Source organism: Cyphomyrmex costatus, unplaced genomic scaffold (assembly GCF_001594065.2).
Source record: "Cyphomyrmex costatus isolate MS0001 unplaced genomic scaffold, Ccosl1.0 scaffold5, whole genome shotgun sequence".
Taxonomy (NCBI): domain Eukaryota; kingdom Metazoa; phylum Arthropoda; class Insecta; order Hymenoptera; family Formicidae; genus Cyphomyrmex; species Cyphomyrmex costatus.
The window spans coordinates 5327664-5342137 of NW_017279267.1; the positions used below are offsets into that span (position 1 = coordinate 5327664).

At 25.9% G+C, this 14474-nt stretch overlaps 3 protein-coding genes and 1 long non-coding RNA gene across 4 annotated transcripts; 1 reads left to right on the plus strand and 3 right to left on the minus strand.

Moving 5' to 3' along the window:
- Positions 1–384: 384 nt before the first annotated feature.
- LOC108778409 (probable cytochrome P450 12a5, mitochondrial) lies at positions 385–4546 on the minus strand. The gene is made up of 11 exons (XM_018545582.1): positions 4390–4546; positions 3927–4199; positions 3235–3346; positions 3056–3178; positions 2272–2413; positions 1750–1997; positions 1326–1509; positions 1099–1268; positions 866–944; positions 573–782; positions 385–495 (listed from the first exon to the last, which is right to left on the minus strand). Exons 1-11 carry the CDS (start codon positions 4544–4546, stop codon positions 385–387), a joined length of 1809 nt encoding a protein of 602 aa, XP_018401084.1.
- Positions 4547–5260: 714 nt separating this feature from the next.
- On the minus strand, positions 5261–7987 carry LOC108778446 (H2.0-like homeobox protein). Its single transcript, XM_018545624.1, has 4 exons — positions 7882–7987; positions 7318–7542; positions 5586–5773; positions 5261–5428 (listed from the first exon to the last, which is right to left on the minus strand). The coding sequence occupies exons 1-4, from the start codon at positions 7985–7987 to the stop codon at positions 5261–5263; spliced, it is 687 nt and encodes a 228-aa protein (XP_018401126.1).
- On the plus strand, positions 6058–7400 carry LOC108778447 (uncharacterized). The gene is made up of 3 exons (XR_001940849.1): positions 6058–6244; positions 6656–6820; positions 7330–7400. It is a non-coding gene; the product is annotated as an uncharacterized LOC108778447 (long non-coding RNA).
- Positions 7988–9753: 1766 nt separating the features above from the next.
- LOC108778295 (uncharacterized) lies at positions 9754–13800 on the minus strand. The gene is made up of 5 exons (XM_018545425.1): positions 13787–13800; positions 13028–13067; positions 10779–10890; positions 10354–10637; positions 9754–9891 (listed from the first exon to the last, which is right to left on the minus strand). Exons 1-5 carry the CDS (start codon positions 13798–13800, stop codon positions 9754–9756), a joined length of 588 nt encoding a protein of 195 aa, XP_018400927.1.
- Positions 13801–14474: the final 674 nt, after the last annotated feature.

Here is a 14474-nt window from a genome sequence, read left to right on the forward strand (position 1 = left end):
AATTATAGAAATTGATTTTATTTTTATATATTGATTTTATTTATAACAGTCGATATCGTATAATTTTTAACATTAATTAATCAAAATTGTACTTTTATAAATATTTAATTTGTACGTTTCAAACAAATTAGAGCGTATAAACATAAATATATATTTATTATAACTACTAAGTTATTTTGTTAATAAAATAATATAAAATTCGATATAAACAAATACAATTAATAGCTTCTTCCCTTCTTTATACAGCTTTTGTACAGAAAGGTAATCTTACGATAATAATAAATCTTATCATATAATCTTAATAAAGATATTATACTTCGTTATATCTAATAATTATTCTGTTTTCCAGATTTTTAAAATTATCTTGCATATTTCTTCTTACTTTTAATTTCTGTCTACGAAACGGAAACGTAGTGATCTATTTGGTACATTTATCATAAGAAATCTACTTCGGATTTCAGCATAATCATACTCGATTGTGAATTCTTGTACCAACTGTAAAAATAAGCTATATATCACACATTTCTACATTATATAATATTTACGTTATATTGTGTATAAAACTCATTTACTTTTGCAGTGAGTAACATCATTTGTGTTTCTGCCATATTTTTTCCCAAACAGGATCGTATACCATAGCCAAAAGGTAAACATGAATACTCCTGATAATCATTATGCGTATGTTCATTCTGATTCAACCATCTTTCCGGTTGATATTTTTCAGGATCTTCAAAATGTTCCTCACGCTGTGATGTTATTTGATTTGCCATTATAACAAAAGTCTAAAAAAAAATGAAAGTTATTCATTATATCACTTATTAACATATACATTGCATTTAGACTTGAATTAACGTTTATAACTTACTCCCTTTGGTATTGTATATCCATGTAATGAAATTTCCGATGGCAATAATCTCGTCAAGTAAGGAAATGCTGGTCGTAATCTTTTACAAAAGTATCATGTTAGATGTTACACGTAATAATGTATTGGTACACTTAATTTTTCTGTTGCTACTCTTTTTATAAAATAGTTTATAATTATTTCAAATTTTAAATAGAAAAATTGTTATTTTACTTTTATATTTTACTTTCTGTTACCTAAGACTTTCCTTTATGCATGCTTTTAGATATGGCATATCCTTCAAGCTTTCTTTTGTTAGAGTACCATCGGTTTTAGACAAAACAGACGTTATTTCATTGTATAATCGTTTTTGTACTCGAGGATTTTTTGCTAGGAAATAAAGTAGGAACGCCTCGCAATTAATGACCTGAAAATTTAAAATAATTTATATTCTTATTACAATTGTGTAAGTATTGCATATTACAGCTTGAACGCCTAGAATAAGCATGTCCATCAAAAGAGTAGAAATGTCGTTTGGGTGGATACGCTGAATCATCATTTTTTCAAGTAGTGGTAAATTTCTTTCTTCATTCATAGATTCTTCTTGTTTTGACAGCGATGAAGTTTGCATTTTATTCTGAGTTTGACGAATGTATTTTCCAATAACTCTAGAGTAAAAATCCATAAGTAAAGTAAATGTCATTCAAGAAATATATATATATATTAGCACAAAATATAAATATAATATTAAAATTTAAAAAAGATTATATTAATGTAATTAAATAAATAATATATTAAATATATAGATAATAGATAATTATAATTATGCATGCTTACACTTATTACAATATAAAAGCATATGCTTAAAGTAAAAATTTCATTGAAGCTGTTAAACTTTATTGACTTACTCGTCAAGAACATCGCAAGCTTCATAAAGCTTTTTGACAAATGGTGTTTCGAAGAATCTCCACACTTGAAATCCGGTTTCGCAACGACTCATATATGTATGAGCAATCATTAATGCATTAATAATTTTTGTGGCTTCGGATGCTGATTTTGAGACAGAATCAAGAAAACCGAAATGCTTGTTGAACATTGTCATGTAGAAGCATTCCATACCCCATGCAGTGAGTTCTTGATGAAAATTTGTTGGCACCTATTGAGAAATATTATTTCAAATACTACTTCTTAAACTATTACGTTTATTAGTTATATATAATAAAATATGTTTGTGTTTAGAAATCACATTTTAATAAAATTTCTATTATAATTTATCCATCATAATTTTGTGAAACCTGAATTTGTTTACTTTTGTACAACATTGTTCCGTTTTCGAAAAATAATTACTTATACGTAGAAAAAGTATAAAGTAAGTTTAAGACAATTGATAGTATTGTGCATTATTAATTACTTATTATTCATGAATATACCTCATCTTGACGATTGCGAATATTACGAATTCTGTTAGTAAGTTCTCCACACACTAAATCCAGTTTTCCAATATAATCGGAAATAGTTTCAAGCAACGGCTGATCAACCTTCTTTTTTACTTCTAACCACTCCAAACCTTGTCTGATATTTTATAAAATTTATTATCAAATTATTAATTAAATTACTGTTTTATTAAATTTAAATAATGTAAAGAAATGACAGAATAACAAAATTATTAAAGATATTTAAAGAAACTGAAACGTTATATATTTATGTCAAATAATTGTAAAACTAAAATCACACAATGCTCGATTTTTTTAATGATATATATGCATATGATGTGCACGATTTTGAGTCTATTATTTCATAATTTGTTTTGTTGCATGTATCAAAAGATTAAAAAGTCATGTGATCGAGACGATTAACAGCATCTTCAGAATAAAAACAATGGTGTTAATTTTGTAATTATCTATCCAATTAAAGTCACACTGCGTGCATCAAAACATGCATGCATGAATTACTTATCATTCAAGAAATTGAGCATTGCATAATTCCAGTTTCATATAGAAACATAAATATAAGCTATATTTTTACAAAACTTACAAAAGTTTTATATAAATAGAATATAATTAAGTATTAAAGAGGATTTTAATTAAAAAATTGACATTTTTTTAGTTTAGGATATTAATTTAAATATTCACATTTTGTTGCGCAATTGAATTTATTATTTTATGTATTTAAATAATTATGATCAATTCTTTTTCTAATTTATTGCACACTTACAGAGAAAATGCTCCGGCGGAACGGTATTTGTGATGGTTAAGGCGATAATGTTGGAGGATATCAATGCCGCTACGAATAGGTGACTCACTCTCCTGATTGAAAACTTCTGCTATATGCTCAGGTCTAGAACGATCGATATATTAGTTATTGAGAAAAATATACGCGTTATGATATCTTACCTATGAATCATAATTATGTCATTTACAAGTGGCCCGTTGATCCGTACAATGCATCCATATTCATCAAACAAGTATTTAATTGGTGTGATATTACGATTCCAGGATAATCGTCCTACAATATAACGTATTAAATTATTATCGTTAATAAATATAAAATAATAAATTTACACGCGATTATAGAAGCACACAAGATCCAGCTTGACCGTTAAGGCTTGTTTATCATTAGTTTTAATACTCGCGGTCTATATATATATTGTCTTATAATATATATTTAATATTGCGAAATAGTAAACTTCCGTCTTTTGTATAAATTATTTTGTCTTTATTATCAAATATAGTAACTACTAAAAAATTTATATTAAAATGACGGAATTGTATGTAATACGTTATGTGTTATGTAACATTTATATTGAGTGCAAAATTGTAACATTAATATTATGTTATTTTTATTTGGTATTGACTGAGATATATTATATAGTAAAAATGCATTTTTATATTTTTATCTATTTTTTTAATATCAGGAAGCAATTATTCAAAATTCGAAGAACCAAAATTAATTGACATTCTGTATGTATTTATAATTTACATATAAGTATAAAGTAAACCATTTTCTTATATCTTTTCTTAAAATTAATTTAAAGGTATAAAACAATTCTTCGAATTTTAATCAATTGAACTTCAAGGGATCGTACCCTGGATAAGTTTGCTTATTAGCAAACTGCAAAACAGTTGCGTACCCAGGAGTGGCACGTATCTCCAATATTTTTCCCATAATTTTAGGATCATCGGTCCAGGAATCTCCTCAAATGGTAATGGTGTTTTTTCTATACGAACACGTGGCATAATTTTAGGAATTTTAACGCTTTCTGTGGCTATCTCAAAATTTGCTGTGTCCAATAATGGCATCGTCTTCGTTGACGTTGCATTCATTGTCGGAACTGTATGTGATTGTGCTACGGAAGTGGCTGAATTAAAGAAATTTGAGTATCACATGAATTAGCTAATTAATATTAATCTATGACAAAATTTCTCCTCTTAAAATATAATGCAGTGACTTAATTTATTTGTACTCTATTTAATATAAATTTCTATTTGAAAATTATTAAATATTAAATTTTTAAATTTTTGAATAATTAAATATTTTTTTTTTCTTACATATTAAGTCATTGGAATTGAGTGGCACGCATTTCTTTTCCTTGGTAGCTGTTAATGTATCTGACAGTTTTGTTATTAAGCGATAGAAACATTTTCTATACGTTTGCAATGAAAAATCTTGAGGAACAGAAATGGATTGCGTTAAGCAACGCATCATTTTGGTTCGAAATTATAAAATCTTTACAACATTAAGACACAATCCTTAAATAAAAAAATTATTTAAATATACGTACGATTATTTAGGAACGTAGAGAAGTTATTAAATGTATATATAATTATTTTAATATATCTAATATATTAACAAAGTCTTTTGTTAATAAAATTTTTATTCATACCTGTTAGTAAAAATATTAGAAAGGACGAAAGCAATTGATAAATATTGTCGTGTAATAGTGATCGAGTTATGTATGTTTACACTAATGAGAAAGAAAATAACAAAATCGTTGCCACGGGAGCATATCGAAAAAATAGAAAGTCGCATTGATGATAAATTCATTTTAATATTATATAGGCCTGTATTCAAAATTATTTTTACATATATACAAAGTTTTATTAATCATAGTAAATACTATAATCATTAATATATGAATATTTAATTGTATTGTAAATTATTCTTATAAAATTTTTGTAACAATAACTTATTTATGTTTAAGAAATCTTAAATGCATTATTTTCTCATTCACATTATTGCACACATTATTGTCATATTGATATTACATATTTATTACATATTACAATATAATATATTGTCATGTCTTAGTAAATAAATTCTTAATAAATGTTTATAAATATAATTTTACTTTAAAATTAAGTTTTTTTTGGTAAAATATATTGTGGAAATTTCATAAATCTCTCTAATCATAAATCAAATTTAATCGATTTCTATATCTTCTTCATCTTGTTGTGTTGTATCATTGGTGACAGATTTAATTAATTTTTGTGGAAAATCCTTTTGTGTGGAATCTGGACCAAATACAACGTTTTCGCTCTCTTTTGTATGTCGCCACTTCATCCGACGATTTTGAAACCAAACCTTAACCTAATAACATAAAAAAAATTTAATTAAAAATAATTGTATTAGTATTATTTTTTTTTTAAATTTCCTTTGAATGTTATTTCCTTTATGAAATAAGAAATATTACAATTCTTTTATTTTACAGATTACAAAGGTTGACATTTCATTTAAATCGTATAACCTGTGCATCGGTTAGACCTAAAGTCGCTGCCAATTGTCGCCTGTCTGGTTTTGTAATGTATTTTTGCAGAGAGAATCTTCTTTCCAAACCTTTTCGCTGTAAAGAACTAAAGACGGCTCTAGACCACGATCTTTTTCTTCGTGTGTTTGTTTCTGAAGAGTTTATTGCCGAGGAAGATGAAATAAGTGCTGAAAAATGTAGATATATTAAGTATTAGAATTTGTCTCATAACAAATTTTTTACTTAAAATTTTATATATTAGTTTAATTATTTTATATACTAATATATGTTTTTAATGATTTTTATTAATATGTATAACTCTCAAATTTACATTAGATACATATTTCGTAATATTCGATATACTTATATTAAAAATATTATTTTTATATAACAGTTATTATAGAATTATATTATACTATATTCTCTTTTTCAGAGAGAGAGAAGATATATTTTGTAAAAGGTTAAATACACATATATCTGCAAAAGAAAGAATTTATGAAATTTTATGAATTAAACAGAAATAAAGTAGCATCATGAGAGATAAACGATTTCTACTAGTTCGATGAATGTCAGTTTCTTTAAATTTTAGTTTTCTGAAGAAGTCCCGAAGATAGGCTACTTCGGGTTGATTTACGATTGTACGAAAGTATACAACATCTGTACGTATTTAAACAGCGTGGTACTTCCACTCACACTCGAATTTTCGTACAAATTCAAACAGATAACTTTAACATCATAGTTATTTTAGGATTTGTGCTGATCTTTAGATACTTCTAATTTACATATTCTGTTACATTTGATGAGGCTTTTCATGTTGTGCAATAAATTAATATAATCATTTAAATATAATTAATATAATACTTTATAAATTATTAATATTACGTAAAAATATAGAAGAAAGTACAGCATAAAAAAAAGATTATATATCTTTAAATCATTAAATTCGTATCTAATAACCCGAAAATTTATATTATTGCAAATTAAAATAATATTATATTTATATTATTATTGTTATATATTTATACAAATGTTTATATACGTATCATTAATTTTATAATAATGGAGAAAAGGTGGGGGAGATGGAAGAATAAAAAAAGAATAAATACGAGTGCTACCAGATTCCAACCAACCGAGAAAATGCGCATAGAAACCGCTGTTTACACCATGCATAAACGGTGGATGGCACTTAAGATGTCGTTTAAACACAGACAGGAAACACGTGAAGACACTGACACGTAAATATTTTGTTCTACTTGCTCCCGAATATCAAAAGTACAAGATACTATATCCACATGGTAACATTTGTTAATAACGTAACTTGCGATGCTCATTGTCAGTTGAGTCTTAAGACACATTATTACAAATATTCACAGAAAAATTTTGCTTAATGTTTAAATGTAATTAATAAATGTAATAATTGTAAAATTAAACTCAAATTGAATATTATACATTTTTTGTTCCATAGCTTTTTTCATTAATTTAATTCACTAGAATTTTTCCCACAAGAGAAGCTTTAAAAGATTTTATTTAAATGATAAACTCGCTTCGACTTTATTTTCAATGAAAGAAAAACCATTCTCTATTACGAATTATAAAAATATTCGATACTTTTGCGATGCAGTATGTAAAGTATTACATTTTTCTACAAATTTCGAGCAAATTAAGCAATATTAAATTTAATTTATTATAATTTATTTTATAATAATTATTATATATAATGTTATAATTTTACCTTTTGGTAAAGGACGTAATGGTGCCGGCCGATATAAAGTTCCTAAAGTCTCCATTAGTCCAGTATAAGATGCAGGTGTGTGTGTGGTACCCTCAGGTAATGACAAATGGGCATGCGGGAATGAAATGCACGTTTTGACAGTTCTAACAGTTTCGCATTGCTCGCAACTTTCGATGCAGGGGCAACGTATTGGTGGAAATTGTATTGGAGGTGGCTTAAGAATATCTATCAACGTATTGACTTTGGTAAATTAAAACTTCTATAAGATATATAAATAATAATATCTATATATTTTATTTAATTGTAATAATATAGAAACTTTATCACTGTTACAAGAAATATTAAAATTAAAAGCTACAATGTTTATTTAAAAATATATTTACAAAAAATTAATATACTATATACGTATACGTTTGATTAAAAAGAGATGTAATTTGATGTATAAATTATTCAAAAAAATTTGTGAAATAAATAGTAAGTCAGTTATGACAATTATATTAGAATTGAACTATTTTATATAACAGTTGTAAATTACAATTTTAACTAAATAGTACAAATCTTTACCTGTTTTTTTGGTACAAATTTCATTCGATAATATGCGATCCATGCCAAATTTTAATTGTCTTGAACAATTAGAATTATCCATGTTAAAAGCATTTATGTCATTCATCGTCTCTTTTAAATATGTAAAAAGTTTGCATGGTATCTGCGTTAACTGCATTTATAACATTTTTGAAAATTTGCTTTTATATTTTATATATATGTTTGTTTATATAAAATATACGTTTACATAAAAACTTATTATTAAAAATAACATAAAATAATTTCCAGTAACGTTTGTCAATTAATTAATATATAATTACTTCACTATGCACTTTCTTTAATCACTTTTTTTATAACACTATTTTTAAGTGCACACACTTATATTAAATATTGATTTAATAGAAATAAGTTTGAGAAAGAAGTGACTCTAAATTAATTTATTAGTAAAGAATTATCACTTTCGTAAAAATATTCGAGAGAATTATAGAAGAGCATAAAAGTGAATGAGTGAACGAAACTCTGCCATGTCGAGAAATTTCTGGCTGAAAAAATCACCACCGCCAGTTGTGATTTCGCTGGATTAACTGGATTGGTCCACAAAAATACTGGTAGGCGGGACTATAAGAAGATTGGTCTGGTCAAAATGATGAGTCGGATGCTGCGGATATAAATGTCAAGCTAAAGTAATATTCTCCGCGAGAGATGCTTTGGAAAGATGAAAAATAAAAATTATGGCAATGATAACAATAACAAATTGTCTTTAATATTAGTTAAACTATATTGATTTTATAAGCATAAATAAAATTCATGTGTGTGTTATGCAGTTTTTGATTTCTTTAATCGATCGCATATTTGCATGAATTATTTTTAATCTTTTTAATTGATATTTTGTAATATAAAGTCTTTAAGAATTTAAAAACAGAAATTAATTTAGATATTCAATTTTTAAGCAATCTAACTGATAATCATTATAAGTATATATGTTTAAATATGTTTCAATTTGATACAATTCTTTTAAGCATCATACTTAGCACGATTAATATAATGGAAGTCCTTAAAATGAGCAAATTAAATTTGCTATAATAAAACGGTAGATGTTATACCTTACGTTTTATAATCACTTTAGGACATAAAATTTCTGATTACATGAACGTCATGTAATCAGAAATTTCGAAGAACGTTCTATGTACAAGAATTCATAGGTATATATGTATACATATATATATATATATATATATATATAGATGAAACAATGGTATAGAGACATATGTGTAGTCGATGATATCTTTGCAAGAGCCATATGGTTATCTTTACGCGTAGGTCTGCGGAGTACACAACTACTTAGATGTTTATTTGAAGAGCCATGTTTGAAGCTGCCTCTCTACCCATACGCTAAGAATATTCTTCGAAATATGTACATAGCGCGGGCTTCTATTCGATTTTATTAGGTTTTAGGATTTTCAAGAGTCTGCAGATTTGCGTGCTTCTTAAATAGAATTAATCGATCGGCATAATTTTTAAGCACATATTATAAAAATAAAAGAAAAGATTCTTCAAGAATCTATTAATTCATTTTGCTGTTTTTGTTTTTTACACATTTGTATTTCACGATATCTATGTAGTTTTAGTGTCACATTAAAAGTAACTAACTTAACAAATAATTGGAAAAAATATTTTATTAATTTATTTTCTGCAGAATTTTATATTTAAAATTTTGTAGAATATTCAAACTGTTTCATAAAATATTTATTTTATCTTATATATCTATATGTATGTATTACATTATATATAATTATAGATATATATTTGATCATTTATAATATCATTTAATATAGTAATATAGCCAAATGAATAAATAATAAATCTATAAAATATACATTTTACAATTTGTGGTCAATTATATAAGGCGTAACTTCTCGAAAGCATAATCATTCCTTCATAGAGTTTGTCCGTTTCGAAGTTATTTTCCATTGGATCGAATATTAAAATATTTCGTTTGGGGCGATGTAGTTTTTGTAGGTTTTCTAGATTCTGGAAAAAATAATTAATAATTGTTTGCTTAATTAAACACGTTTATAAAAAATTAATTCGAATTTTTATTATAAAAATCAAAAGTTTTTCAAACAATTATAGCTGCAGATTTTACGTATATCAATAATCTTTTAAAAAAAACATACAGATTCTTAAAATATAACACAGCTCACTTTTAGAATTAAATTATAAAAAATATAAAAAATTTTACAATAGAATAATAATTGAATAATAAGGAATTATTTTTCTATTTATATATAGTTATATACATATCATATATAACTATGTTAAATAAAAAAGTTATATCTAACTGAAAAAAGTAAAATAAGTTTAAGTTTATAACAAGTATACTTTGCGCAATCATAAAAACAGCTATTATTTAAATAATCGCTGAATAGATTTTTCATATTGCTTAATAGCAAGTTAGTTTTTAATAGCAAGAAATTTTATTATAATTATTACCGAAAATATGAGGACATTTCCGTTTCCGTTTCCATTTCCATTGCGACGAATCGCTGTAATTATGAGTGTAAGGAGATAACCACCGAATGCCAGAAAAGAGAGTGCAGTTACTGCCAGTTGAAAGATCTTTGAAATCTTTGTGTCCTTGCCTTTTTCATCATAGTGTTCTTCATGTCGTCTTGTAGGCTTCCTGTTATTTTTCTTCAATGACGTTGACAAAGCCATTGTCCATGGTAGTGTCCTACTGGACACGATATTTTCATTTTCACATTCGCTATTAATATCTAAGAAAAACATAAAAATAGACAAGTGTAATAATTATAGCTTGTACATGTAAATGTATCTTCAATAATATCTTAAAATAACATTTGATAATTTTATGATAATAATAAATGGTTTAATAAAAATAATTTACAATAATTTACCATTATTGCTTGCAAGGGAAGATCTTAAGTGAATCAGTTTATTCATTGGTAATTCGCTTAAACTGCGAATCTCATTCAGATATAAAGATGATTGATCTCCAGATGTCATTTTCAAAATATATGTATAAAGTATTAACAAACCGCAATACATAGTTGAATATTCTAAAATTTGTGTTCATTAACATATAGATATCTATTAAAATATAAGTATTTGCACTTACTCACTCACTCACTCACTCTCTCTCTCTTTCTCTCTCTCTCTCTCTCTCTCTCTCTCTCTCTCTCTCTCTCTCTCTCTCTCCTTAAATTTTATCATATTAACATGTTATAATGTAATTTATTTCCAAAATAGAAAAATAGACACACTTATTTTAAATACTTTAACTTGAAACAGCAAAAATTAAAAAACAATTTTATGTTAATCAACACTTTTCATACCGTTTCTTCAATTATGATGATGACAGCTAAGTAAATCTGGAATGTTACTTCCAGTACTTTAGTCAACTTTTTACTGGCTTTTATTAGGAACGCAACTAAATCGCGCTGTGAAACACGGATGCCGTTTCCTTGCGCTTGGCTGACGAAGCAAGAAGAGTGACAATCGCATAAGCAACCCAACGGGGGCTTGTCGCGGAGACGCAACGGAATAAATGTATAATTAACACAAAACCCGTTATAATCTGTTTTACACTTGGTATAGTACTCTCAGTATTGTTGAACAGTTTGGTTCGACAAAATGTCCAGCGTTTCGTGTTTTCTCTTGTGTGTACTTTGGATAACTGTATTTGGCAAAGTGGAACTTACAAATACCGAAGGTAAGTTTGTATTTTTTCCGAAGAATTAAGCTTTTGTCGTAAATCTCAGCTTTAGTATTTCTCTGTGTATGTGTGTGCTGTTAAATTACAAAATAAATTGCTATAAAAAGAATTGTATACTTTTAGATTTGGCTCTTAGTCCTTGAATTGTTCTACTGTATTATATACTTATAGAGTCTTATTATTATTTATTATTTGTATACTTTTAATTTCACAATCAGATGTTTTGGATAAGATAAAAGCGGGATTACAGTATGCAAGTAATTATTTAGAAACGGCTAAAGATATTGCCGACTTGGTGTCTAAAAGTTTAGGTCATAAGCAAAAACGAGAGAAAAACGGAAATGATGAAAAACAACCGTTTGGTCCTTCAAATTTTATTTCCGCATTTTTTCGACTCATTGGATTTGATTCGCAAAAAATCGCAGCAATCGCAGTCAATAGTGTTGTATTTCTTGCACAGATGGTAAATGTATATGTGGTCAAATTATTATTTACATAAATTATTTATATTATACAGCAGTGATATTTTTTATATTCATAAAATTTAGAATGTTTCAATTATTTATTTTGACAGATAAGTACGCTTTTTGGACTGAAACCGTCGCAAAGTAATATCTTCAAAAACATGGACAACGAAGAATTGGCGTGGGATCCCTTAAAATTTACTTTGGAAAATAAAAATAAGAATGTAAGTTGTTATTATAGAAATGTAAAATATAATACACTGCCGGAAATTGAAATCCCAACACTATAAAGGAGTTGTGCTAAATGAATAAAAGTTACACAGAATGTGTAATCTAGCATAATTCCTTGGTGTTGGAATTTCAATTTCCGGTCAATACGCTGTCCGTATATATAAAAGAAAAAGATTTCGATTTTGATTTAAATAATAAATGAAAAAGTTATATATGAGATTAATATTAATTAAGAATATTAACATTTGGATTTTTTTACTTTAATTATATGTACATAATTGAAATATATTTGCAATTAAAATATAGCATTAAAATATATCCATGAAGCACAATTTTTTAATTATGTTTAATAGGTTCAAAATTTAGTCGAGCAAGCAAGAAATCCAAATTTACCAAATCAATTGATAGCAAGAATGACTGGCTCTGATTCTGCTTGCATTCGATTATTACTATGCAAATCATCTCCGATAATAAAAGCAGTGCAAACATCCCTCAATAATAAATCACAGAATTACATGCATCGAATGGTTGCGTGGCTACCATCTAAAAAAGATTTTGAAGCAAACAGTGACAAATGTGAAGAAAATCATGACGATTGTCGTCCATTTTTGTGATCATAATAATTATTATTATTGTAAAGAAGCTACATAAGAGAAATGATAAGGAATCTGTGAAGCTAGCACGACATTTTGTCAAAAAAATTACAATAGTTCCAGTAGCACTTTTCAGTGCTACAGTTCCTTATAAAAATAAACAATAGTTCCACATTTGTAATACTAAAATAAATTGTAAATTAAAAATGAAAACATATTGTGCTAACTTCGAGAATCCAGCACGACAATTTCTCCTCTGAAGTACCAAAAAACGACAAATATTATCAATTTTGGCAACCGTTCAGATTCAATTAGTACTTGAATTCTATTAAAATATATATTATAATATAAAATTCTAACAATTACTAATAATTATAACATTTAATTATAAATACAATACGACACTTGGAGAAAAAGTGTTAGATTTCGCTCGTTTTTTGCAATGCAAAGTATAAAGAAAATCGGTCTAAATCGAGCGATAATAAAATTTTTTTATAAAATAAATTTCTAGTTTACAATATTAATTCAACATAAAAATAAAAGATATATTAAAAAATATAAAATAATGTGTAGAAATACTGTTATAAGGATAAATCAAATGAATATAATGTATATACCAATTTGCTAATTAATACTAATATTAATTCTTTTAGATACGATTGATATATAAAAAATATTTGCAATACAATATAAGGACGATTCTACTACAAAAAATTTTTATACTATGGAATCTAGAAATTTATTATTTGTATTTTTAACACGTTTGCTACCATGTGTCACATATAGATATATGTAGCATTAAATTTAGCGTTTTATGATCATGTAAAAAATAATATTTGTTCTGAACGTTGCTGTAAAAGTATTGCAAGAAAACATTGAGCTGTGGGATCGATATTTCTAACCAGACCGTAAACATGTTAATTATATAATTAATTTTTTGATGTATAAGTCAATAAAATATATAAATACAAAATATATTAATTTTAAACCATCTCTTTCTTTTCTGTTTTTTTATTAATATGGATTAATATATTATAATTTATTTACTGTGTGTTATATGTAATTATATAAATTAATTTGTATTAATAGATTACTGATATACGCATAATGTCGATAACATGTATCTTAATAATCATAAGTTTGTATAATAATAACAGAAATATAAAAATTGAATAAAATATTTTATGTATTTATAAATATGTATAATTGTGTATACTTTATATAGATTGTCTAATATATGTATTGCTCATAATTTTTTGTGTACTAATATTAAAAATTCTCATTAAGTTACTAATGTTTGTTTTTATTAATGTGTATAATATAACAGTAAATTGTAAAAGTTCTTTATGTCATTCCATATGATATCTTTGCATTTGAAATATACACATACATTTCGTATACACATATTCATAATTTATCATAATTTATTCATCTCATACTTTATCTCAAATTCAAAAAATGTTTCTTGTTGGACTTAAAATATTATTCTCCTAAGAGAAAAAGTTGTACTTATAAGTAATTATAGATAAATATACAATTTAGATAAAATAATATTCTAGTTATATCTATATGATGTTATAGTTTCAAGTT

Coding starts and splice junctions, on each gene's coding strand:
- LOC108778409 (XM_018545582.1), bottom strand. CDS start 4,546: ATGATGCGTTGCTTAACGCAATCCATTTCTGTTCCTCAAGATTTTTCA. Junction 2,414..3,055: donor TCCGCCGGAGCATTTTCTCT/GTAAGTGTGCAA, acceptor ATAAAATATCAG/ACAAGGTTTGGAGTGGTTAG. Junction 783..865: donor GATATACAATACCAAAGGGA/GTAAGTTATAAA, acceptor ATTTTTTTTTAG/ACTTTTGTTATAATGGCAAA.
- LOC108778446 (XM_018545624.1), bottom strand. CDS start 7,987: ATGAATGACATAAATGCTTTTAACATGGATAATTCTAATTGTTCAAGA. Junction 7,543..7,881: donor AATTTGTACCAAAAAAACAG/GTAAAGATTTGT, acceptor ATACGTTGATAG/ATATTCTTAAGCCACCTCCA. Junction 5,774..7,317: donor ATTACGTCCTTTACCAAAAG/GTAAAATTATAA, acceptor TACATTTTTCAG/CACTTATTTCATCTTCCTCG.
- LOC108778295 (XM_018545425.1), bottom strand. Junction 10,638..10,778: donor TTCCCTTGCAAGCAATAATG/GTAAATTATTGT, acceptor TGTTTTTCTTAG/ATATTAATAGCGAATGTGAA. Junction 9,892..10,353: donor GAAATGTCCTCATATTTTCG/GTAATAATTATA, acceptor TATTTTTTCCAG/AATCTAGAAAACCTACAAAA.